Source organism: Microcebus murinus, chromosome 8 (genome assembly GCF_040939455.1).
Source record: "Microcebus murinus isolate Inina chromosome 8, M.murinus_Inina_mat1.0, whole genome shotgun sequence".
In the NCBI taxonomy this organism is placed as follows: domain Eukaryota; kingdom Metazoa; phylum Chordata; class Mammalia; order Primates; family Cheirogaleidae; genus Microcebus; species Microcebus murinus.
This window is the reverse complement of record NC_134111.1, coordinates 10856023-10881748: the sequence shown is the minus strand read 5'-3', so window position 1 is coordinate 10881748 and position 25726 is coordinate 10856023. Positions and strand designations below refer to the sequence as shown.

Here is a 25726-nt window from a genome sequence, read left to right as displayed (position 1 = left end):
AAGCTGGCAAGGGCTGTCCCTGGGAGAGTGGCCACATACATTTAAGGGCTGTTGAGGTTCAGAAACTGACATCCCCAAATATGGCATTTTGACATGTTGAACTTAAGAAGCCTCAGCATCCCTCTGACCTTCCCCCCACCAACAACACTCTCTCTTCCAAAGTATAGGATGAAGTTGTTCTCTGATGTTCCTTTATCTGCCTAAAATCCAGATGCACCAAGGAGAATAGGTGTTATTTTCTTCCCTTCCCTGTTATCTCATTATTTATTGCAGAGAAGAGGAATAAGAATGAACACACCTGAACAGACCCTTTCACAAAGTAATGTCTGTCTCTCAGACTCATCTGAATTCCAAAGAGAACTATTTACAAGTTAATGTCTGTTCCCCAATCCATTCATTGTCCCTAGTAATCATTTATTGCCCCTCGACAAAATTCCTCTTCTCCTCCCATTCTTTCTATAATGTCAAGATGGTATATAAACTTCTGTACCCCATTGAGGGGTTGGGTCTTCATTCTGAAGACTCTAGTGTACATAAAATAAATCTGTGTGCTTTCTCTCCAATTAATCTGCCTGTTGTGAGTTGATTTTTTAGTGAAACTTTAGAGGGAAAAAGGACAGCTTTCACTTGGCACCTACACTTTTGGTGCAGTGAGCAGGGTCACCAAACCCACTCTGCTCTTCTGGAAGTGGCAGTGAAGGAAACCTGTAACAGGAGGAATGGCCTAGAAAAGGGAAAAAAATGTTTCCTGTCTCTCTAATACCTCCCCCACTTCTTTTGGGAATTAAAAAACTTGGCTCCCTGCCCCAGGCCAGTGGTCAGGAGGGGCAGGGGAGTGTCCTTTGTTCTTTTACCACACCAGCTGGCTCAAGGGCATTGTCCAGTCAGAGGTCACGAGATTATCTTAGCAGAAGATATCATCAACTACAGTTGAACAGCAATAGCCTGAAGCTGAAAACTTCTGCTTCAAAAGCTCTGTGTTCCCGCTCAGAGGCAGGACATTGGTATTTTAAGATGGGAATCTGCCAACCTCCTCTTTTGTGACAAATTAATAAACTTCTCTTTCCTTCTCCTCAAACCACTTGTCCTTGTTCTTCTGATGCAGCCCTGGGGACAAGCGCCGAGCTCTCAGTAACAAACCCAGGCCATCAGCAGCTGCATAAGGACAAGCATTTCTTCCAGCCGGGCTCCCAGCCTCTCTCTCTGTGCAATCAATCTGGTCAAGAGAAAAATCACTGTCTCTTTTTCCTCTGCAAGGTTTTCATTCATGGGAGAAAAGAATTTGTGTGACTAGTCTTGGTGTAGTGATTCTGGAGTGCTTTTTGGTACTTTGTGGTATGAACGTTCATGTTGTTTGATCTCTTTCCCCCCCAGAAATAATCTTTGCCTTGTATTTGTTTTTCTGTGTTGTCCTGTCTTATTTTATGTCCTTAAGAGCTTGACTTGTGACAAAGTGGAAGCCCTCTCTTCTGGTCTCCGCCATCGGTGGAAGGGGAGTGTGACTTTCAGGTCACATCAGGTGACCAGTCTGAAAATGACTGGAAACACAAGACTTTTTGTTCTGAGTATTTCAAGCTCTTGGGAGAGTTTGTCTTAATGAGAAGTCCCATCCATCAGGGGCTTTTGCCTTCTTAGCCCTTGTAGCCTGGCTAGTGCTGGGAAAGTCTAATCCCAAGCAGGCCTATCCCCTGTAACAGATTACCAGGTCTGTGACTGGAGGCCCCGCACGGATTCGTTAACCATCTGCGGCCACAGAGTCTTTTGCTACCTTACCTTATTCCTGGAGTGATTTTTTGGGGGAGGGGGGAGATTTTGGGAATTGTTTCTTCTGTGCATCTCCAGGAAACACCTCTTTTTGTAAACCTGGAAAATTACAAACTGGGCTTTCCATGAAGAGGCCATTGGATTGAGTCACTATTGGATTAAGTACACCATCGGAAATTCAACCACCAGAAAGAAGATGGAGCCTTTAAACTCCTAAATTAAAAAAATATATATATTTTGGAGCTCTCTCATTCTAAACAATTGATGAGGAGACCAAACTAAAAGAAAGACACACGATAGTGTCGTGGATAGCCATAAAAATTCTCTTAACTAAATTATTAAAGAGCAAGAATCTGACCTAAAACAAAGTTAAAATCTTTTATAACCTATGGTTTAAGGTCAACTTAATTAAAAACTGATAGTCAAGATATATATATGTTTTTTTTTTAAGGCCTTTCTACTTTTTCTCTTTTGTATCCTATTTTTAAATTTTTCTTTAGTTGACTGAAATCCTTTTGTCAATTATGTGCTTGGTCCCTCTGATTTTTTGCAAATTGTTCTCCCAGTTACGTCTACTCTTCCCTATTCTTTCCTCCTCTTTGCCGTTTTTGGCACCGCATGAAAGGATCTAGGGGGGCAGCTAATGACTCAGACCCATTAAGGAACACAGACATAGGCACCGCCCACCCCTTTTTAGGGTCTTCTGTCTTCCTGTGGAGTCTAGAGAGTCACGGACAGATTTTTCTCAGGTCTGGAACTCTGTTCTCTTTTGTATTGCATCACCAGATCTCTTTGGTGCTGGGGGTACCAGAGATCACTTCCTATCGTAAGGGAACACTTGAACTTTGCATCTGTGATGGCTGCTGAATTGCTGGTGAGAGATACAGATTTAGTGGTGGCTGACAAAATTTGTTTACAGTAAATTGGCATGCTACGGGGCACCATTCATTTCCTTTCACATTTAGCTAAGAAAGGCACAGTTTAAACACTTAAAGAAACATCTTTATAGCAAAGTGCGCTGTGGAAGCATTGCATGGCCCAGGCCCATGGCATTTTCCCTTTTCTGGGGCCTGGGATTCAGTGTAAAGGTAAAAATCCATGATGTTTGAAGGTCCACAGGCTCTGCCTTCCAACTGCACCTGCTTTTCAAATATTTTAATTATTAGATCCTAAAAACTACAAATGGTTTGCTATCCCTGTTTCTTAATGGATTCTGCCTGGAGCTCAGTTAGAAAACAGAGCTACCTATCTAAGTGAGATTGGTCTCCTTATAAAATCCTACGGTAAATTCCTATGATTTTGTGTCACCCTAACCATCCATTTTAGATCATTTTCTAACATCTAAACTCCTTCTTGAAAAAAGCTTAAATTCTCTCTCTCTCTCCATGTGTTGAGATGTAAATTTCCTACCCTATTTTCTCTAAAACTCAATAAGGGATTTGGCCATGTGAAACAGATAAACTTTAATCTTTTCCATTTATAAAGGCATACTTTGAATCCAACTGTTCTTTTAAAGTAGTGAGTTTTATCAGTCTCCTGGCTAAAGTGAAAACTTCCATTTTGCCCTCTGAAGCTTTGCTGAATATTCAACTCACAAAAGGCAGATTAATTGGAGAAAAGACATACAAAATTATAAAATGTATTAACACGTACATGAGAGAACCACACCCCCCCCCCCCCAGTGGGATACAGACACTTGCTTACCTACCATCTTGAGGTTACAGAGAGAATGGGCTCAGAGCATGCCTAAAAACAGGTTATGGTGGTAAATGAGGTTATAGTGGCAAGACAGGTTATGGGAGAAAGAGAATATAACCAGCTCTATGATCCTTATATATATTTTTATAATCTTCTCCCTTAACTAAATCCCTTTGTGATTCTAACAGCAAGAGTAGGGTGGCTAGCAAAGGTAGTTCTGTAATGTAAATAAAACCCCTTACAGGTAGGTAGCAGCCACCAGAGAGAATGATGCTAAATGTTTCTTTCAGGCCTTTAAAAGTGTCATCAGTTAATCTGTTCTGTATCCAGATAAGGGAAGGCCTGGCTGCATCATGCAGATTCTCTACAGATGCAAATTTCTCCCACAAAACACAGTTTCTGTTTTCTGGCTCTCTGACAGCTATCAAAAAATATGTCAAAGAAATATACGACAGCTTTTGGAGTAATACGCTTTGATTTCCTTCACACCCATAGTTGCTCAAACACAGAGGAGTGTATCTACCATCAAAACTGTGGCCCAGCAAGGGGATCAGCAATGAAAGAAATACTCTGACCTCTGCCTTCACCTGGGCAGGATTTTGTGATTGTCTTGACGATGGGAAGCAGCAGAGTAGCAGCGTGTGACTTCTGACAAAGATTCTTTGCTTGGCCAACCTTTAGTCAGGCTTCTGAATCTTCCCCTTAGTTCATGTGTGCACTTCATTGTAAACCCAGTTTTAGCAAAAGAACGCTGTTAAGTCCATTTAGCCAGGATCCACCTCCCTCCTTGATGTGTGATCATCCTCGGCAACTGATCAGGTGTCTCATCCTCCATCATCCCCTCGGTGATGTCTGATCACCCTGGCCTGTCATTAGCAAGAATCCTGTTAGGTTGGTTCAGCCAGAGTTGCCCTTACTCTTGATGCTTCCTGTTGGTAATTTTCCATCCACTGACCCTCAGCCTGCTCCTGGGCTATAAATTCCCACGTTCCTATGCTGTATTTAGAATTGAGCCTGATCTCTCCCCTACTGCAAGACCTCCATGCAACGGTCCCTATACTTATCGCAGTGGTCCTGAATAAAGTCTTCCTTACCGTGCTTTAACAAGTATCACTGAATAATTTTTTTCCTTAACACTTCTGAGGCTAGTTCATAAATCGCAATTCTGCTCTTGGCCAAATCCGACCAGAAGCCAGAGCTAAGGCAGATGGGGAGAAACTATGTATAAATTTTCATCTTCTGGGTAGAGAAGGTAGAAAATTGATGTGGGAGGGATGAGGCAAAATGAAAATAATCCCTCTAGGAAATATCATTATACTCATTTAACCAATGAGGAATCTGAGATTAGCTGAGACTACAACTCAAAATCATACAGCTGGGTTATGGGATTGCTCATGCTTGAACCTTTGTCTTTTGATTCCTAGCCCTGAGCTGTTCCATCACACTCATACTCATCACATTCAAATCCAGGGATTTGGTATAAATCAACAGAAATTATTTATTTTCTAGGGGTTGACTGGGTTCAGTCAGGCAGTTCTCATTTGGGGTCTCTCACATGGTTGTAGCAGACAGTGGCTGGCACTGAGTCACCTGAAGACGTGCCACTCACAGGTCTGGGGCTGGGCAGGAAGACTCAGATGGCTGGGGGCTACATCTGGGGCTCCCCATGCATCTCTGATTATCTCTATCTCTTCATGCTCTCTCCATGTGTCTCAGCTTCCGTACGCTTCGGGATGGGTGGACTTCTTATGTAGTGGCTCATGATTCCGAAGGCACATATTCCAAGACAGAGCACACCTGGCAGAATCATGATTTACAGCCTTCAAAGTGTAGGGATCCAGGGAAAGCTTCCCATTTGTCCTCTGAAGGTTTGTTGAAAGGTCAACTCAAAAAAGGCAAATTAATTGGAGAAAAGGCACACAAACTTATTTTACTTGTACATGGGAGCCTTCACAATGAAGACCCAACCCCTCAGTGGGGAAAGGAAGCTTATAAACCATCTTGATGTTACAGAAAGAATGGGGGCTTAGATCCTGGCAAAATGGGTTATGGGAAGGGAGAGAAGAAGAATTCTGTAATAAATGATAATGAGGGAAAATGAGTAGATTGGGGAACAGACATTAACTCATAAATAGTTCTCTTTGAAATTTCGATGAGTCTAAGAGACAAAGATGACCTTATGAAAGAGTCTGTTCAGGTGTAGTTACATTCTTGGTCTTTTAAGGAAGGAAAGAAAAAACAATTATTCTTCTTGGTGGCTCTGGATCTTAGGTAGAAAAGATCTGTGCTCTGGGAGAGACAAAGGTGTGGGGTGTGGGGGAGGGGAAGGTCAGAGAGACCTTGAGGCTTTCTCTTCAGTTCAGCTTGTCAACTTGCCATATTTTGGGGTTTCAGTTTTGCATCCCAATATTCCCCTGTCTGAAACATCCCTAGAAGTTTCACACACTAAAAGCTGAGTTGGGGGCTATGGAGAAAACAATTGAGTTAAAAGCTGAGTGCCAAAGAATCTCATTATACCAGTTTCCCATTTCTGGAAATAGGCCATTACCATTAAACAGAAGAAAAACAAAGGCTAATGTTTGGAACTATAAACCAGTCTATAAGCCAGTTTCCCTAGAGTCTAAAGGGCAGTCAGTTGAGGCATCTAGATGTTAGGCTTGTCATCATAGTTAGCACTGTTACTGAAAGTTTAGGACTTGTCCCTGAGGTCTCATCAAAAGAGAAAGGACAAGTGGTTTGAGGAAAAGGAAAGAAAAGTTTATTAATTTGCTGGCAAATGAAAAGAATGATAGACTCTCATCTCGAAGGGCCAGTGTCCTATCTATAAACAGAAATATGGAGTTTTAAAAGCGCGTTTTCAGCTTTGGGCTATTGCTATTTAACTATAGCATCTCCTGTGAAGACAATTCGTGGTGATCTCTGCCCAGACAATTCTGCCGAGCCATCTCCTATGGTACAAAAAAAAGAACATTTCCCTGCCCCTCAGATTACTGGCCTCGTCAGGAATGCAGGTTTTAATTCCCAAAAAGGGCGAGGGGGCTTTAAAGAGACAGCTCATAAAACATTTTGCCCTTTCTCAGGCTCTGCTCTAGCATCATCTGTTAAAGTGGAAGTAGGCAGTGGCAACCGAATAAGTTTCTCTTGCCTGTAGTTTGCATGTCACAAGATATGAGCTTCAGCTTGCAGGGCCTCAGAAAAAAAGATAGTGGTAATTTTATTGAGTCCCAGTTAGAAAAATGGAAGAAAAGTTAGAAAATGTTAGTTTGGAGACTTGTAGTCAGAAAAGAACTGATTCAGGATTCAGCCTAAATTTTAGGCAAATAACAAAGACTCAAAAACAATGTTCAAGACTAGAATCTAATAACAGTGTACTATAATTTTATTCCAAAACATATTTAATAATTTTTCTCTCTCCCATTTCCCATCTCTACAAAGGATAGATCATCATACAACCAATTTATTTGCAAAGTGAATTTTAGTCTTACTATACTTGGCCTGATTATTTGCATACAATGCAGTAAGAACGGTGATTGGCCATATAGGCTCTTTTTAAAATTGGCCTTGCTGGAACTTTTTTCTAAGGAATCTCAGATTAGGGTTTTAAAAGCCATGAGACTAGAAAGCCAAGCCAAACTTTGATATAACCGAATAAATTGGGTGAGCTCCTCTTTTCTCAAGGTCCCAAAATAACTTGAGGTTCTTGAGCCTGTCAAAAAGTGACATTTTTTTTTACTTACCATAGGTCAGGAACCCTGTGAATAAACCACATAGACATAGTACCAAGCCAGTCCTTTCAAGGGGCTTTTCATAGGCTCTATAAAGTTAATCTTAATTCCGCAAAGCAGTCTGGGCATATATGAAAATATGCCATTCCAGTCAAAGCCTTAGTAAAATAACTAATGTCTCCAATTGTGTCCTGTTTTAAAAGAAAACAAATTCTTATTGAACCTATGCAAATAAAAATATTGCCATTAATTAAGAATTCTCACCAATAATTTCCAAATTCTGGAGAAATCTGGTAGAAAGAAAGATAAATGTTTCAATTGTTTACAAAAGTATACTTTACTCAATAATTAAAAGCTATAAGTAGCCTCAAAAGAAAAACGTTTTCTCCACTCCAGAAAACAACACAAAAAGAATCAGCAATGTCATAAAAATTATCTTAGTCCTCTATTCAGTCTCATGTAATTAATTCTTGTTCTACTTAATGTTGGGTTAGCAATCCTGAAGAATGTATCAGCTTTTGAAATTAGAGACCTGGAGATTTTTACCTAGTCCAATGGTACAGTCTCCAAAGCTATCAGAAACTTGTATTCAGAAGTACTTATCAGAGTACTATCCATGAATTTCTTTGAAGAAGCAAATTTTGAAATGTAGCTAATTATAAACCACTTTTTGAGAAGAATAAAAGTAAGATAGTAATTGTCCGTAGATAACAAAATGCTTAGAATAACCATGGTTAAAGACACTATTGACAGAGGCCGGGCGTGGTGGCTCACACCTGTAATCCTAGCACTCTGGGAGGCTGAGGTGGGTGGATTGCTCGAGCTCGAAACCAGCCTCAGCAAGAGCGAGACCCCTGTCTCTACTAAAAATAGAAAGAAATTAATTGGCCAAGTAATATATATAGAAAATATTAGCTGGGCATGGTGGCACATGCCTGTAATCCCAGCTACTTGGGAAGCTGAAGCAGTAGGATTGCATGAGCCCAGGAGTTTGAGGTTGCTGTGAGCTAGGCGAAAATTTGGTTGTTTTGTGGCATACAACAATTTACATAATCAAAATTATTACTGATAACATATGCTAGGGCATATCAGAATTTTAGGAATCTCATACAATTTTAGAACATATATTAATAACATACTTATACAAATATAACCCAAAGAAAATTAAACACAATTTTATATTGACAATACTTCCTGTATGATTTTAACACACCAAATAAACCTAATATGTATCTCTCAGATTTCTAGGGGCCCTAATATTCAAAAGTTAATTTGAGGTCAAAAAGACTGAATTTAGAATTTGAAATTTTGGTTTTGGAAAGTTTGTCAAATATCAAAGGTTTAAAATACTTGCTCAAATAGGATCATAAGTCACTGTAAAATAGTAGTCATTCATCTAGCCAAAGTAATAATTCAAAGATTTCAAAAACCAAAAACTTTGACTCTTTGATAGAGAGGAAACTCAGTTTCCCAAACAATCAAAAGACCTAATAAAGACACTGTGAGACAAACTGAATCAGTCTCTTTTCTTTCCTTTCTTGTTTTTTTAAAATTTCCTCAAGTATAAACAAAAATCTTTTACTATCTCATTAACACTACATGTAAATCTTGTTTAAAAGAGAAAAATCAAATTGTACATTTGCATCAGTATATTATTAATGCTAAAACTAATTTTAATAAAACTTTTAAAGAAATCCATCCAATCTTAATCAGTTTTGACCTCAGGGAAAGATTTTTATAAACCTTTTATAACATCTTACAGTTTCCCCATTTTCCAACTTCTTATATCCTTTTAGCTTTATTATTTCTTTATTCTTTTAATGTAAAACAACTTTTAAAAACTTCTAAACAAGGCAAAGTTACTTTCCCTTTAACAAAAACCACATTCCCCTTCTTATAACCTTTTTTTTTAACCAAAAACATATCCCACTTTCCTTATACATATTGCATATAGAATTGTTTCTCTGATATAGTTTTAATTACATATATTAATTATAATGTAAACTTTTAGTAACCCTAATTTTCAGTGAAAAACCTAGGAAGTAAGCAATTTTAATTATGTACCAGATGCAATGTTCAGGACAAAGGACAGAGCTCTGAAGACTATGCCTGGAGGATCTAACCCCTCCCAGCATGGTCAAGAGGCACAGCTGTGTGCCTGCGCCTGTTCCTACGAGGAACGAGCCTGGGTGCATCCCCAGGCCTCACCATGGGCATTTGTCTAGCCTTCAGAAGCTAACGGCTAAATCTAAAACCAGTTGCACAGACAAATTAAGCAAGCATCAAAAATATAACAGAAGCAACACTCTTATGACTTGAAATATTTAGTAGAGACTGTATAAACCTGTCTGACCAACAGACCCAGGCAAAAATGTCTAAATAAAATTCTGAAGATGTTCCTATTTTATTTTAAAACTATCTTGGCCAGGCGCAGTGGTTCACACCTGTAATCCTAGCACTCTGGGAGGCCGAGGCGGGTGGATGGCTCCAGGTCAGGAGTTCGAAACCAGCCTGAGCAACAAAGAGACCCCGTCTCTATTAAAAACACAAAGAAATTATCTGGGCAAGTAAAAATATATAGAAAAAATTAGCTGGGCATGGTGGCATGTGCCTGTAGTTCCAGCTACTCAGGAGGCTGAGGCAGAATGATCACTTGAGCCCAGGAGTTTGAGGTTGGTGTGAGTTAGGCTGATGCCACGGCACTCTAGCCCAGGCAACAGAGCAAGACTCTGCCTCAAAAAAAAAAACAAAAACTATCTTTATTTACCAAAGATTACTAAAATCACGTGAGCTTGACAAGCATTTGGGCTAGATATTTACTTTATGATTATTCATTTGTTTATAAGTCAATTTGATACCCATATAGACAGTGTACAGACAGACATACACATATGTACACATAAAAATACAGACAGGCTGGGTATGGCGGCTCATACATGTAATTGCAGCATTCTGGGAGGCCAAGACAGGAGGATCGCTTGAGGACGGGAGTTTAAGACCAGCCTGGGCAACATAGCATGACCCCATCTGTACAAAAGGAATAAAAATTTTAGCTGGGCATTGTGGTGCACAGTTAAGGCAGGAAGATCGGTTGCTCCAACCTAGGCAACAGAGCAGGACTCTGTCTCTAAAAAAACAAAAAAACACAGTTACAGACACAAAAAATTTATAGTTTTGATTTTCAAATTTTAGCTATGAGACCAATAAAACTCACTCGTTTAAAAGGACCATTTGGATTCAAACTGTGCCTTTGTAAATGGAAACGCCCTGGTGAAGCCCTTACCAAGTTTTAGAGAAAACAAGAGTAGCAATTTGACATCTCAAACCACAAAAAGAGAGAGCATTTAAGCTTCTTTAAGAAGGGGTTTGGCGCATTAGAGGAAGGTGAAAAATGGATGTAAAAGTAACACAAAACCATAGGAATTTACCATAGGATTTTATAAGGAGACCAATGTCATTTAGATAGGGAGCTTTTAATTTAGTCTCTGTTTTCCAACTGGACCATTCCGCTCAGGACAGAGCTCATTAAGAAATAGGGACAACAAAGCATTTGTAGTTTTGAGGGTCTAATAATTTAAATATTTGAAAAGTAGGTGCAGTTAAAAGACAGAGCATTTAGACCTTTAAAAATCACGGATTTCACTCTTATACTGCATCCCAGGTCCCCAAAAAGAGAGAAACATCATGCGACGGGGCTGTGTGATGCTTCCACAGCGCACTTGGCTATAAAGACATTTCTCTAGGTGTTTGGAGCATGCCTTTCTTATCTAAACATGCAAAGAAATGAGTAGCCTCCGGAGCACTAACCATTCATTGTAAGCAACTGCTGTCAGCCACCGTCGCAACTGCAGCTCCTGCCGTGCTCACCAGGTATCACACGCACCAAGGTCAGGTTCCCTCTGAGTATACAGTAACCTCTGGCACCCCGCAAACCCAAAGAGATCAGGTAATGCCATACAAAAGAGAGCAGACCTTTAGACCTGAGAGGAATCTATCCATTTACAACTCTTGAGGTTCCATGAGGAAAAACAGAGAAACAGAGGTCCCTCCCAAAAAGGAGCATCTGTGGCACCTTTTATGTTTTCCTTAAGAGATCCCAGGCTGTTCAAAGTATTTTTTGGTCTCATCAAGTGGCATCGGGGGTGGAAAGAGGAAGGGAGGAGAAAGAGAAGTAAGTGGAGAAACAGGGGGAGCACATATGGTTAGTTCGGAAGAGAAGAGAGTTCAGTTGACTGAGAAATTTTTACAGAGAACAGAGGCCTTAAAACTATATATATATATATATGTATACACACACACACACATATGTATATACACACACACTATGTATATATGTATATGTGGCTTAAATATCAGTTTTAATTAAGTCAACTTTTGACTATAGAACTATTAAGAAAATCCTTTTAAATCTCTTATTATCAGATTGTAGCCAGGATAAACACCTGATATTTCTGACTTTTAAATCTTTATGGCTTTTTGTGTTTTATTTTGTTTTGTTTTGCTTTACCTTACCAAAGTTACCCTCCCAAGTGAAATCAGTACACCTTAGCCAAGATTATGACTTTACCAAGGATGCATGAGGCATCTCCAAAGAGGTTAACGGGTATTCCAGAAAGTCAAAAGTCAAACCAAAAGGGGCTGGTTCTCAGACTTGGAATCAAACCCAAGTTGCGGTGGTGAAAGTGCAGAACTTTATTGGACTACGAGGTGGAGCAGCCTTCATCATTGAACCCACAGGGATCCAGAGCAGGCAGTTTGACCATACAAAGGACTGTAACTTTGCTTTAGGTCAGATTCTTGTGCTTTAATTTAGTTAAGAGAGTTAGTTAAGGCTAGCCATGACACTAGTATGTGTCTGTCTTTTAATTTGATTCTCCCATTAATTGTTTAGAATAAGAGATCTCTAGAATCATTTTGGTTGTTTTAAATTTAGGAGTCTAATTTAAAGGATCTTTTTCTGGTCCTGGAATATGCAATGGTGTACTTATTCCAATAGTGACTCAATCCAATAGATTCTTCATGGAAAGCCCAGTTTGTAATTTTTCAGGTTGAGAAACAGAGGTGTTTCCTGGAGACGCAAGGGAGAAACAATCCCAAAGCTCTCCCCACCAAAAAGAAATTCACTTTCATGAATAGGCTAATATAGCCAAAGACTCTGGTGGCCACAGGAGGTTAAGGATGGTGTTTGCCTCCAGCAACCCACAAATTGGAGGCAGTAGGGGAGCTGCCACAGACCCATTAATCTGGGACACCAGTTAGGCCCTCCTGGGGTGAAACTTTCCCAGCACTAACCCCAGGCAACAAGGGCTGAGATGACAAAAGCTGCTTATGGATGGAACATTTTATTAAGACAAACTCTCTCCAGAGCTTCACACACTCAAAACAAAGTCTTGGGTTCCCAGCCATTTTCAGTCTGGCCACCCCACGTAACCTGAGAATCATGTCCCCAGGATGATAGAGACCTAGAGTGAGGCCTTCTACTTCATCACAAGTCAAGCTCTCAAGGACACAAAACAAGAAAGAACAACACAGAAAGACAAAGACAAAGGCAAAGATTATTTCTGGAAGGAGATAGATCAAACAATATAAATATTCATACCACAAAGTACCAAAAAGCACACCAGAAGAAGCTACTCCAAGACTAGTCACACAAATCAGTTTTTCCCATGAATGAAAACCTTGCAGAGGAAAAGGGGACAGTGATTTTTCTCTTGGCCACATTGCACAGAGAGAGAGGCCAGGAGCCAGGCTGGAAGAAATTCTTATCCTTATGTGGCTGCTGATGGTCTGGGTTCCCTTCACTGCCACTTCCAGACGAGCAACATGGCTTTGGTGACCCTGTTCACTGCTCCAAAACCGCAGGTGCCAAAGGAAAGCTTTCCCTTTGCTCTCTGAAGTTTTGCTGAAATATCAACTCACAAAAGGCAGATTAATTGGAGAAAAAACATACAAATGTATTTAGCATGTACATAGGAGTCTTCCTAATGAAGATCCAAAGACACAGGGGAATTGTCCATTTTTGTGTTTAGGTTAAACAAAGTATGGGCAGTTGTGTAGAAGTATTATTGGACAAAAAGCGAATGCTCTAATGTTAACACACTGAGGAATGGAAGTGCCCATCAAGGCCTGTGCGTCTAGATGCCTTCCGTTAGGTGTGGGGCAGGACACAGTCTGGAACTGGGAGCCTCATGACTTACAGTCAAACAAGGCAGGGCAGATCATTTCTGTGTGGCCCGTTGTTACCCAGAAAGGTGAAGGGAAAGTTAGGGTGATATTTGTATGTTTTATGGCTGGTTTGGGGGAAAAGGAGTTCTGGTGTCTATGACCTGCCTTGGGGAAGAGGGAGCCTAGTTTCTATGGCTAGCCTTGGGGGGAATGGGACTGAGAGACAAGAGGGCAGCAGAAGGTCACAGAAGAACTTTTCCTTTTGATGCTGCTTCTGAGGCCTTCATTGGGGGTACTGTTTTCTGAGTGCCTACGTATATGTTTAGATAGCTAGAAGACAGGTCTTGAAATGTTCCCATCACATAGAAATGATAAATACTGCAGGTATTTATCAAGTGATGGACACCCTAAATACCCTGACTTGATCATTACACAGTCTGTATATATAACAAAATATCACATGCAACTCCATAAATATGTACAAATAAAATTGTATCAATAAAACATTTTTAAAACAAAACAAAATTACACAGCAATGATAACTAATACAATGAAAAAGTATAAAAAAAGAAGTATAAAAATATGAATAAAAATAAAAAATTAAAAATAAAAAAAACAAAGCAAAAGAAATTCTCTGTGTATTTCAGATGTATGCAAATCTTTGAATTAACATATGTGCAAAGGATTTTATCTGCCTGGCCATATAAAAGGGTGAGATTTCTATTTGTCTTTGCAAACTGTTTTATGGATTGCCAGTGATGTACATCACAGTCTGGTTCAATGCTTCTTCAATAATAAAACAGTTTCGTTGTTTTCCTAGGTTTGTGGAGAGGATTCACCGGGTTGGCAGGAGATCTTATTTTTAATTACTTCTCCAATCATGTCTTCTGTTTCTTTGCATTTTTCCAACAGCAATAAACACTAGGAGAACTAACCTTCATTCGATGAATATTTACTGAGCTCCTACTCTGTTCTAGGTGTTGTGCTAAAATGACAGAGGCCTGAGGACATTGGCACCCCAGCCTAGTGAATAAAGCCATAGTGCTATGACTGCATCCCCCTTCCAGGAGGCTTAGAAAGACTCCTGAGGCTGTATTCAGGATTTAAGAGACTGGCCAGGCCGGATGGCTCACACCTGTAATCCTAGCACTCTGGGAGGCCAAGGCGGGCGGATCGCTCGAGGCCAGGAGTTTGAAACCAGCCTGAGCAAGAGCGAGACCCCATCTCTACTAAAAACACAAATAAATCAATTGGCCAACTAAAAATATATAGAAAATTTAGCCGGGCATGGTGGCACATGCCTGTAGTCCCAGATAATCAGGAGGCTGAGGCAGAAGGATCACTTGAGCCCAGGAGTTTGAGGTTGCTGTGAGCTAGGCTGACGCCACGGCACTCTAGCCTGGGCAACACAGTGAGACTCTGTCTCAAAAAAAAAAAAATTTAAGAGACTTGCACAACCACATATTTAGCAAACCTACTGGTTGGCTGACATAAGCAACTGCAGAGTGTAGTGGCTAGTCTTGCAAATGATGATAAATTCTATGACAGTAAAGATACAAGACCAAGCCTGGCAGATTAATGCATTAGCTTGAGTCATATCAGTCACCACTTTTGCAGGTCAAATACATTTGAATATCAACAATATTATAAGGTCAAGCTAAAAGACATCTGTTGGTTTTGCTTTCCAGCCTTAGTTCACCCTTCTTATTCACCCTTTTTCTGGTCCAAGAACCTACTTTTCCCCACTCTCAGACCATGTAGCTTGAGTGGGGCTCTCACTAGAAGCAGCCCTAGGAGTCAGCACATGACTTTGGTCTGGGCAAAGAGGGCCACCACCACACTCAACCAACTAACCACAGTGATTTGTTCAAGGATGAGTACATGACTCAGCCTGGGCCAACAGAAGTGGCACCAACAAAACCTATGTGTTGGCATTATGGTCAAGCTCAAAGTAAAATGGCAGTCTTTCCCATGGCATGGGAAGATCCTGGCTGAGAATGAGGCCAGTTTGGATTGGAGAGAACCAAGAGATGGAGAGAGACAAACCCTGACACCAGCATCCAGCACCTAGATGCATCTGTGACTGAAATCCCCCCATCTCTCTCTCCGCTCTCTCTCTCTCACATATATGTACATCTGTACATACATACATATATATGTACACACACATACATTTTTAAAAAACGGTTTGAATCAATTTCCAGTACTTGTAACTGAAAGAGCTCTAATTTATACTTAAGGAAGGTTTCCCTGGAGAAGTGATCTTTGAGCTGAAGGGACTGGTTTGGGGCCAGGAGAGGGGGTGTGGGTGGGGGCAAAGAGAGCCCTGGGGAGGGAGGGAGAAATTGGCTACCCATGCGTGCTGGGCCTAAAGTCTTCACCAAATGACTACACAAGTGCAATGAAGTTGCTCTGCCCCTCCGGCTGTTGAATGAACCAAACAAAAAGACCTGTCCTCTCTTGAATGTCAGCTTTACTGGGAACTGAGCTAATGTATTATTGATGAGCCATAAATAATGGGGCAAGCGTGATTTCCTATTCAGTCCTGAAGTACAAAAGTATAATGCTGACATTTTAATGAGGTTTTTATGGTCCAGGCTCACTGTGTACACTCTTGAAATGTGGGCTGGCTTTCTCAGGAAAGCAATTTTTTCTTTACTTTTCTTATTTTCCTCCTCCATTTGTCAGTATCCTTTTGAATATTTATATGAATTATTACAGTTAAAACAGATCAAATAAAAGAGAGCAAATAAAACCCTATCTGAAAGGCAATGTTGCTAATGCTCCCATGGCCTTATCTTCACTGGATGGAGAAAAGGAGGGTCAGGTGCACCCCAACCTCCCAGAGACTCCTCACATTTCTGGCATTTGGTATACAGAAGAATGTTGCCAACAGACAACCCTGGATTCAAGCCCTAATTCAACCTGGCTTAAACGGCAATGAAGGTATGCACTGGCTCACGTAAGGAGAGTCCAGAGCTCATGCATGCTTCGGGCTGGATTCATTCATGGCTCAGACTCTGTCTGTCCACAGATCCCATGGTTCTGCCCTCCCTGGAGCTGGAAAACCTCAGGCCAGTGGCAAGGTGGCTACCATAGTTCTGTGGCCTCACATCCATAACTGACGCCAAAAGAACAGAGAATGTGGCACTCGCTTCAAATGTTGACACTCCCCCATCAAAAGGTAGAGTCTAAGTCCCTCTTTTTGGACATGGGTGGACATTAGTAACTGCATCAACTAATAGGATCGGTTGAAGTGATGCTGCCTGGCTTCCAAGGCTAGGTCACAAAAGGAAATACAGCTTAAGCCCGGCTCTCTTCTGGACACCTGCCCTTGGAACTCAGGAATCGTGTTGTGAGGAAGTCCAGGCCACATACTATTATATTGGCCAAGAGTTGTTCAGGTCCCCAGTTGACATCATCAACCTCAAGATGATGCTGTGGGAGGCCAGAATATGTCACCCAAAATATAACTGCAGAGAGAAATAGCTCTGAAAATCTATCCTTTTGTAAAAGAAACTTACATCTAACTACTTTGGTAAGGTAAACAGCAGATGCAAACAGAGGTTTTTCTCTGAGACCTCTTTATCTGCCTACAGATGGGTAAAGTTCTGATACCTCCCCAGACAGAGATGACCACACACAGTCACCTATTCTTTTGATTGCCGCTACCTGAGAGACCTTATCTGCATAGCAAGACAAACTTTGCTTGCAGTGCAGTTTTCCCCACATCATCCCATAGTTGGTAACCACCACCCTCTAGAAGCCTTTAATTCACTATTTCTTTATGTAACTAAAAATGCTATTTTGCCTCCTCAACCTCATTGAGTTATTGGGGACTCACTTTCCTGTGCATGAAAATAAATTGGTATGTTTTTCTCCTGTTAATCTGTCTATTGCCCATTAATTTCTGCAGACTTAAAGACTCAAACCTTCCGAGGATGAAGGGAAAAATTCCCTTCGACCTCTACAATGTCTTCAGATGATTCCAACTCCCAGCTGTCAGGTCTTCCAACAGAGCCCCCAGACATTATGGAGCAGAAACAAGCTATCTCTTCTATAGTGTCTGAATTCCTATCCCAGAGAAACCATAGGACACAGTGAATGATTGTAGTCATTTCAAGTCACTACATTCTGGGATAATTTGTTATGGAGCAATAGATAATAAGCACAACATAATTTTTAAAAATTCTACAAGATAAAAGCCAATCTAAATTATATACAGTCAAATGACAAGCTTGGGGGAAAAAATTGCAATAGTCGTCACAGAACAAAAGACAAATTTCCCTAATATATAAAGAGTTCCAACAACTCAGTGAGAAAAAGACCAAGAACCAAATGGAAAAAATGAGTCAGGGGACAGCTTCACAGAAAAGGAAACATGAACGTCTCCTAAACAAATGAAAACATGCTCACCTTCGCTCATCATTAGAGAAATACATAGTAATACCACACTGAAATACTATTTTTTTACCTATTGGATTAGCAAAACTATAAAAGTTTTATAATGTGCTCTGTTAATGAGGCTATAAGGATACAAGCATTGTCATGCTTTACAGATAGGAGTAGAAATTAATGCAACACTCATGGAAACAATTTGGCAATAGTTATCAATATTACAAAGGCAGAGATTTGGGGACTTAGCAATTCAACTCTGGAAACTTTTTCTACAGATATATTCATGTGTGTATGAATGGATGTATGTGTAATTTTGCAGAAATGATGTATAAATTTATATAAATAATTACAACATTGTTTATAATAGCAAAAGATCAGGAACAACCTGAATATCCAATATGGGACTGGTTAAATAAATTATGGAATATTATGCAGCAATAAAAAAGAATGAAGAGGTACTTCATGTACAGATATGGTATGATCATCCAGATATATTTTTAAGTAAGGAGAAAAGTGTCAGAAGAGTAAGCAATTTGGGCTTTTAAACAAGAAGTAAACTTACAAATACAAGCATAAACCTAATTACTTGGATATCTATAATGTATCCCTAGAAAAACAGATAAGAAGCTGGCAACATGAGTTACCTCTGTGAAAGGGAAGCTAGTGGCTAAAGGTAAAGGCAGGAGGGGGAGATGTTTGGCTTCTTTAATTTTGGTGGGGTGTTTTTTGTTTTGTTTTTTAGAGAGAGGGTCTTACTCTGTCACCCATACTGGAGTGCAGTGGCACAATCAAAGCTCACTGCAGCCTCAAGCTCCTGGGCTCAAGCAATCCTTTTGCCTAAGCCTCACAAGTAACTGGGACTGCAGGCATGCCCTACCATGCCTGGCTGCTTTTTTTTTGGAGATGGAGTCTTGCTATGTTGCCCAAGCTGGCCTCAAACTCCTGGCCTCAAGTAATCCTCCTGCCTCAGCCTCCCAAAGTGCTAGGATTACAGGTGTGAGCCACTATACCTGGTCTACTTCTTGAATGTTGAACTCTATGAATATATTACCCATATTCTAAGAATATGTACAAATTAAAATTTGGAAATCACTTAGCACAACTCATTAATGACTTAATTCTACAAATATTTCTGAAGTCCCAGAATGTACTAGGCAGTGTGCAAGGTGATGTGTATATAGTGGTGAACTAGCCAGCTTTTACTGAACTTACATAGTTCAGGGAGACAGATGTCAAAGAGGTAAACCCAGCAGCTATGGTCTTAATATGTCCCTCTATAATTCATATGTTGAAATCAAAGCCCCAACATGATGGTATTTGGAAGAGGCACCTTTTTGGATATGATTAGATCATGAAGACAGAGCCCTCCTGAATGGAATTAGTGCCCCTGTAAAAGAAGCCCAAGGGAGCTCATGCACCCCTTCCACCATGTGAAAGTACAGCAAGAGGGCACCATCCATGAACCAGAAGGCGAGCCCTCGCCAGACACCAAATGTGCTGGTGCCTTGACTTGGGACGTCCCAGCCTCCTGATCAATGAGAAATAAATTTATGTTGTTTGTAAGCCACCCAGTCTAAGACGTTTTGCTATAGCAGCCCGGATGGACTAAGACAGCCAGGAAGAGAAGGATGGAAGAGAACTCGGCACTGAGAAACAGCATAATGGGCTGGGACCTGATTGAGAAGAAAGCCAGGAGAAACCCCTCTGAGGAAGGGATCCTTTGGCTGAGTGGGAATTAGGCAAGTTTGTGGCTATTTATTGCTGCAGCAGAACCTGCAGTCTCAAAACTTAAAGGCTTAGAACAACACCATTTAGTTATGTCTCACAAATTTGGTGTCAGAAATTCAGATGAAACTCAACTGGGCAGTTGAAGCAGTCATAAACCCAACTAGATTCCACGGGAGGGGACAAAGACCCCATGTCTCCATGGGAGCAGTGTCACAGGATTTGCACCCACCACACCAGGCTAAAGGGAGGTGAGGGAGCACAGTGAAGTGGGGTGAGCAGGAGAGTAGTGAGGGGCCAGCAGTCAGGTCCCGCAGGAGCCTAAAAGCATGTTAAGGATTTTGAGTTTTATTTTCTGTTTAATGTGAAGCCACCAAGAAGTATTAAGCAAGGAAATTAATAGTTCTCCCTGTATTACCAAAGCTTATAGCTTATAGCTTCCATGCCTGTTATCACATTCATCTCATTGCATTCATTTGGTGGAGGCTAGGACACCTTTGTGTTCTGCCTCTTGTAAACTCTAAGTGAAATAAATGTGGAACACATAATTAAATTGACTAGATAACTGATTATCTAAAACAGCTATAATTGTAGGGCTGTGTCAGTTCATCCATCAGATACTCAAACTTTAATGTGCCTATGAATCTCCTGAAAGGTCTTATTAAAATGCTGATTCTGATGCAATAGGTCTGGGATAGTCTGAAACTCTGTATTCCTAACAAGCTCCTGGCCATGGTTTACACTTTGAGTAGTGAGTGTTTAGAAATCACTATATGTGACTTGCAGCATGTTTTCAGCTGCAAGGAAGAGGTAACAGATTGCAGTCACCAAACAACCAGAGGTGAAATGACGTAATGTAGACCAGGGTCTTCTTCCTGTCTCCCTCTTCTCCTGTCCTCGGCATCATCTTAACATGAGGGCCCCTCATGTTAAGGCAGGAGGTCAGGGGCCCAGGCTGGGTGTCATGTTTACAACCCCTAAACATCAGGGTCAAGGACAGAAAGTTTCCTCAATGAATAAATTCCAACAACAACAAAAAGAGATGGAGGGGGAATCTATTCATTAAAAGAGACCTAAAAGACATATCAATCTATCCCAATGTGTGAATTTTATTTGGATTCTGATTCAAATTGGCAAACTCTTAAAATACTTTACGTATTTATGAGATAATCGAGTACTGGATATTTGAAGATTTAAGAAAGTATTGTAATTGTAAAGGTACTGGTATTGTGGTTATTTTTTTAAACAAAGAATCCTTATCTTGTGGAAGTACATTCTGAAATATTTATGGATGAAATGATGTCTGGGATTTTCTTCAAAATAATACAGGGAGTGAGGAAAAGGTGCCGACGAAATGAGATTGGCAATGACCGGATCATGGCTGCAGCTGAGCGTTGAAGGTCCATGTACCCTTCTTTCTACCTTAGTTTGAAACTTACAGTAATAGAAAATGCAAACCAAACTACAAACCAGCGGGGCTCGGGCGAGCGAACGCGGAGGAGGCTCCAGCCTCCACGCTGGGAGCCCCGCCCCCGTCCTCCGCTCCCGCGGGTGTCCCGCGGCTGTCGTCTCCCTCTTTCTCGTTGCCCCTCGGGAGTCCACCAGCCTCGCATGTCGTAAGTTGCTCCCTCTATTCCTCTCTCAGCCCCGCAGACTGCTCCGAGCCCCAGAGAAGTCTCCCGCGGTTCCCGGCCCAGCCGCGGCCGCCCGGCTCCCCCCACGTCCCGCGGGACTTCGGTGGCCTCCGCAGCCCGGCCCGGGAGCGCGTCCGCGTCGTCATGGCGACGCTCGGAGCCTGTGCGGCGCTGGCGGAATCCCGCCCGGGAACCATCCCCACAGTGAGCGGCCTCGGTCCGGGCGCGGGGGGTGGCCCGGGGCCCGCGAGGGGCGTCCCCCGAGCTTCCGAGGCAGCCTGAGCCCCGGGCGGGGGTCCGGCCGCAAGTCAGCCTTGGGCCGGCGTCGGAGAGGTGGGGCCCGAAGGGTTGAGGGAGGATGGGGCGATGCGTGGGTCTGGGGGCGACCCCTACCCCTAGCAGGGGGCGGAGTGCAAGGCTGCCGAGGCGAGGTGTCTGGGGGGGGGGAGCGGGCCTGCCCGGAGAGCGCAGGGCGGGCGAGGGGCCCCCAGGGCCCCTGGCCTGCCCGGAGAGCGCAGGGCGGGCGAGGGGCCCCCAGGGCCTGGCCGGGGAGACGAGGTCACGTGGCGGCGGTCGGCGGGCTGGGGCGGCGTGGAAATGGCTTAGCTCGGGTACCTGCCTGAGTGCCGGCAGGGGGTTGAGGAATTTGAGTGACCGGAAGAAGAGGCTGGAGGTGAGCCGGCAGTGTCGAGGGGCTGGAGGCGACACGGAAGCAGGTGGCCCGGAGGCGGTGCTGGGGGGTGGGGGGCATTCTTCAGCGTGCTCGTGAGCAGGGATGTGAAGGACAGGAGAACGTTCTTTCAGAAAGTCAGTATTAAGCGCCCCCTTCGCTGTATTCACTGTGTGTTGCTTGAGGCTGTAGACTCTCGGGAGTCTAAAGCTATGGGCCTCCTCCACAAAAAAACAAAAACACAAGCACATAAAGATCCCCGCATTTTACATTCCGCGTCAGGGGCTTGACAGAGCAACCCTCCTGTCTGTGTGAGGGACCCAGCTTAAGAAATTTAGTTGTGGAAGATATAAGGAAATGTTACAGGGCAATAAATTATCAGTGTCAAATACGTAGTAAAAACAGTGATTGCTAAAGGATGTTAAAGGGTGTTGGATCAGAGTAGACTTCATGAAGAAAGTGGAACTTAAAACAAGTGTGTTAAGGGAAAGTCAGACACGGGGTTCGAGGAGCATTGAGAACTTCAGAGCCCCTAGGAATGCCCCCAGGGCTATGCACCTGGCTGACTAGGCTTTCCCTCCTCATCACCCACTGTTAGCAGAGGGCCTAGGAAGGTGACCCATAAATGCCAGGGCCCTATAAACAGTGTCTCTGAATGTTAAAGGGTTCCATGGTCACATGCTCTAAGAAACTGACTTAGAGAAATCTCAGAAAGAAGAGTCCTATTTAATGTTTACTTCAATATTTTCCACATTTATTTGATGGTGAGAGCCTTTATTACCCCCTTCACATGGCCCTACAGTGAGCTCAAGAAGCATCTCAGGAGTACATTTTGAGGAAAGCTCTTGAGGAAAATGAGGGACCACAGGAGGGTTTGGAGCAATGGCACAATATTGGGTTGTGATGTGTGTTGTAAGAAGATTAATGGGACAGCCACGTGTGTGGGAATGGAGTGGCTGGCAGAGATGGGGGGCAGGGGGTGCCTGAGCCACAGTAAACCAGTGACAAGGTACATTTGTCAGGGAATGAGAAACAAATGTACATGGTTTCTCATGGATGATTATCCTGCTACTCTTTTCTCCCCAGGAAATGACCTTTGGCTTTAAAAAGAAGACTCCATTTTTCATGATAAAATGGCAGTGGTGAAAGCCCCCAGCAGAGAACTAAATAGTGCCAAAGAATCCTTTAATAGTCCAGCGCCCCTCATTTCAAAAAGCCTGGTGGAGGAGCCTAAGAAAAGAACAGAAGTACCTAATCACCTCCTAGAATCGAGTAAGTGGCTAGAAGACAGATTTGCTTTATAACTCATATCTTCCCAGGGGAGCCAAAGTCCAGAAAGCATAATGGAATTTTTGGTGCTGATTTATCTGTATCATTTTATAGGCTTATCATAGTTTTTATGACTAAGAACAATGGTTCTATTTAGATCCATCCGCTTACCTGATAGATTTTTGTGGTGTAAATTAGTCAACAAGTTCTGTTGCTTCTACTTCCTCAAATATCTCTCCTATCTGTCCCTACTGCCTTGTTTCTCATCTTCAGTGGGTTACTGGAACTCTTACAGTGTTCTCCTCCCTGGCCCACACTCTTGTCCTGTCAATTTTCTTTCTAGAATCCAGGTTGGCACTTGTCCCTACTCTGCTTGAATACTACCAACCATTCCCCTTACATACAGAATAAAGTCACAGTTCCTTTGCTTGGCATTGGCCCCCCTCACTGTTCCATTTTAACCTGCCCACCCAGCGCCATCCCCATGCTGTGCCCCAGTCATCCCCGGTCCAGCCACACCAGGTTACTCCCTGCTCCATCAGACCACTGCCTGGCACAAAGCACTTCTCCTCGTGTCCCTGCTCCTGCCTAAGTAAAGAGCTGCAGAAAGTTTTATAGAACTGGACGCTTTTGTGAGCTCAGGTGTTCTAATTTTGTTCTCAAAACTGAAAAATAAATTCATATTACACACATTACTTACTGTCCAGAGTGATAATTATTCAGGGCTTTAACATTACTCTATATCACATTGTAATTCTATTCAGAGGAAATCAAACAATAAAAGCTAAGTACACAGTAATAAAATTAAACATTTGGTGTTTGATTACTTTGACCTGGGTATTCATCACATAATGAGTAAGCTCAGTGCTAGAGCAGAGGCAGGCCGTGTACGCTTCATGAGTTGGTATTTTATAACAAAGATGTGTTCAAAATGTGTGAAGAGCAATTTCTTTTACTAGGTAATAGACAATATATATGAATTTGTATTGTGATGGTAGTATCTCGCAAGCGATATTTAAAAATAGGGAGAAGGAGTACAGTTTATTTGGAACAGATAATTAATCTTGTTGACAGCTGTATCCAGTGTCTGCAACCTTCATATGCTTAAAATGCCCCAAATTAAAGAGAACCTATGTTAATTGGATCTTCTTTAATTTAATATTTTCTTTGATGTCTCATGATACACTTATCTACATTATTTTTATAGGGGTTTATGCAAAACTACTGAATAATAAGGTGATACAGGCAAGACCTGGCATATTACATTTTGGAGGCTATCAAGTAGAAAAACAACACCAACAGATTCTGGTAGGTACTTTTTAAGTGGGGTAATTAATCATAATAACAAAATGACATGAATGTTCTCCATTTCTATTACTCATTCATCTAAAGACAGCATAATCGGCCAAACTGCCGGTGTAATTGGACCAGAAAAATAGTTCTATGATGAGAAACTTTAAAGTTGCATCAGTGTCCTTGGACAAATTGCTTCCAAAGGCTCCTCACTGCACTCTTTCCAAACAGGTGTCATTGCTGAGCAACTCTTAGGGGCCAGGTCCTGTGTTTTGTGTTTTACGTGATTTAATTTAGTCCTTATACTAGCTCTGGATGTTGCATTATTGCTCTTGTTACATAGATGAAGAAACCGAGATTCCAAAAGGTTAATAATTTGTTCAGGGACACAGAGATGCTAAGTGATGGAGACAGAAAGTGGCTGTTAGGTTGCCGGCCTCCAGACCACTCTTGCTGCACGCTCACAGCACCAGGGAGTGGGGCGTCTCTCTCCTAGGAGGGTCTAGCTGGGGCTTCATTTTACCTGCTTGAGTCAGACACCCAGGCCTAATCAGTGGCTCTGGCCAGAGAGAACTTGTGTAGGTCTGAGTAGACAGGGGCCAGCTCCACTGGGCCTCAGTGAAGCTCTGTGGTAAACTGAAGTTGCTGTAGGCTTTGGCCACTTGGCCAGAAGAGACAGATGAAGGGCTGAACTGCCAAGTGGCCAAAGCCTATAGCGCCTGCAGTTTGCCACATAGCTACACTGAGGCCCTGTCCCCGCCACCACAGACTCTCTCCTTATAGATGTACCGCATTCTTAGAAGCCATGTCTTAAAGTGAATCATTTTAAGAAAGATTTCCAATTATCGCGTTAGATTGTTCAGCATGAGAAGAAACACTGGAGGAAACTGACAAATGGTAAAGCTATTGGGAAGTAAAATGAGGTTTCTATCAGGCAGTCCCTAACAAACAGAGGAGACCACAGTTTCCAAGGGTCCTTATACATTGACGTGGGGACAGAGAATAGACCAGGAGGGGAACCTGCTATATGCCGAGCATTTCCTCTTAGGGTAAGAGTTAGGATTTAAAACTGTGATTAGGAACTTCACCCATCAACCTCCGGGATCACATTTCTTAGGACACAGCATCAAAGACCAAAGTTAATGATTAATTTTGAAGCCTGCTTTTCCTGGTTGTAAGGTTTGCTATCTAGGTTATGGTAGGCTATATGTAAAATATTAATAATTATGATTTATAATTACTCATTGTGTATAAACTAAATATATATCAAACACTAAAATAGAATTTTATTACTTGCTGCTTATGATTCTCTTTTTTTACATCTTTATTGAGATATATTAATAACTCACATAACAAATTGACCCATTTATAGCATACATAAAACT

At 41.9% G+C, this 25726-nt stretch overlaps 1 protein-coding gene across 2 annotated transcripts in view; it reads left to right on the top strand.

The window, feature by feature from the left end:
* The first annotated feature begins 20609 nt into the window (after window positions 1-20609).
* The window catches only part of CFAP221 (cilia and flagella associated protein 221), a 105868-nt gene continuing 100751 nt past the window's right edge, over window positions 20610-25726 (top strand). Inside the window, exons 1-3 of one of the 2 annotated variants that reach the window (XM_012749099.3) lie at window positions 20610-21091; window positions 22866-23051; window positions 24256-24356. In XM_012749099.3, coding sequence (XP_012604553.1) covers window positions 22913-23051; window positions 24256-24356 — 240 coding nt within the window. In that variant the 5' untranslated portion in view covers window positions 20610-21091; window positions 22866-22912. Of the gene's footprint in view, window positions 21092-21261; window positions 21443-22865; window positions 23052-24255; window positions 24357-25726 lie in introns of those variants that run through there. The other variant, XM_012749098.2, reaches the window with a different exon arrangement.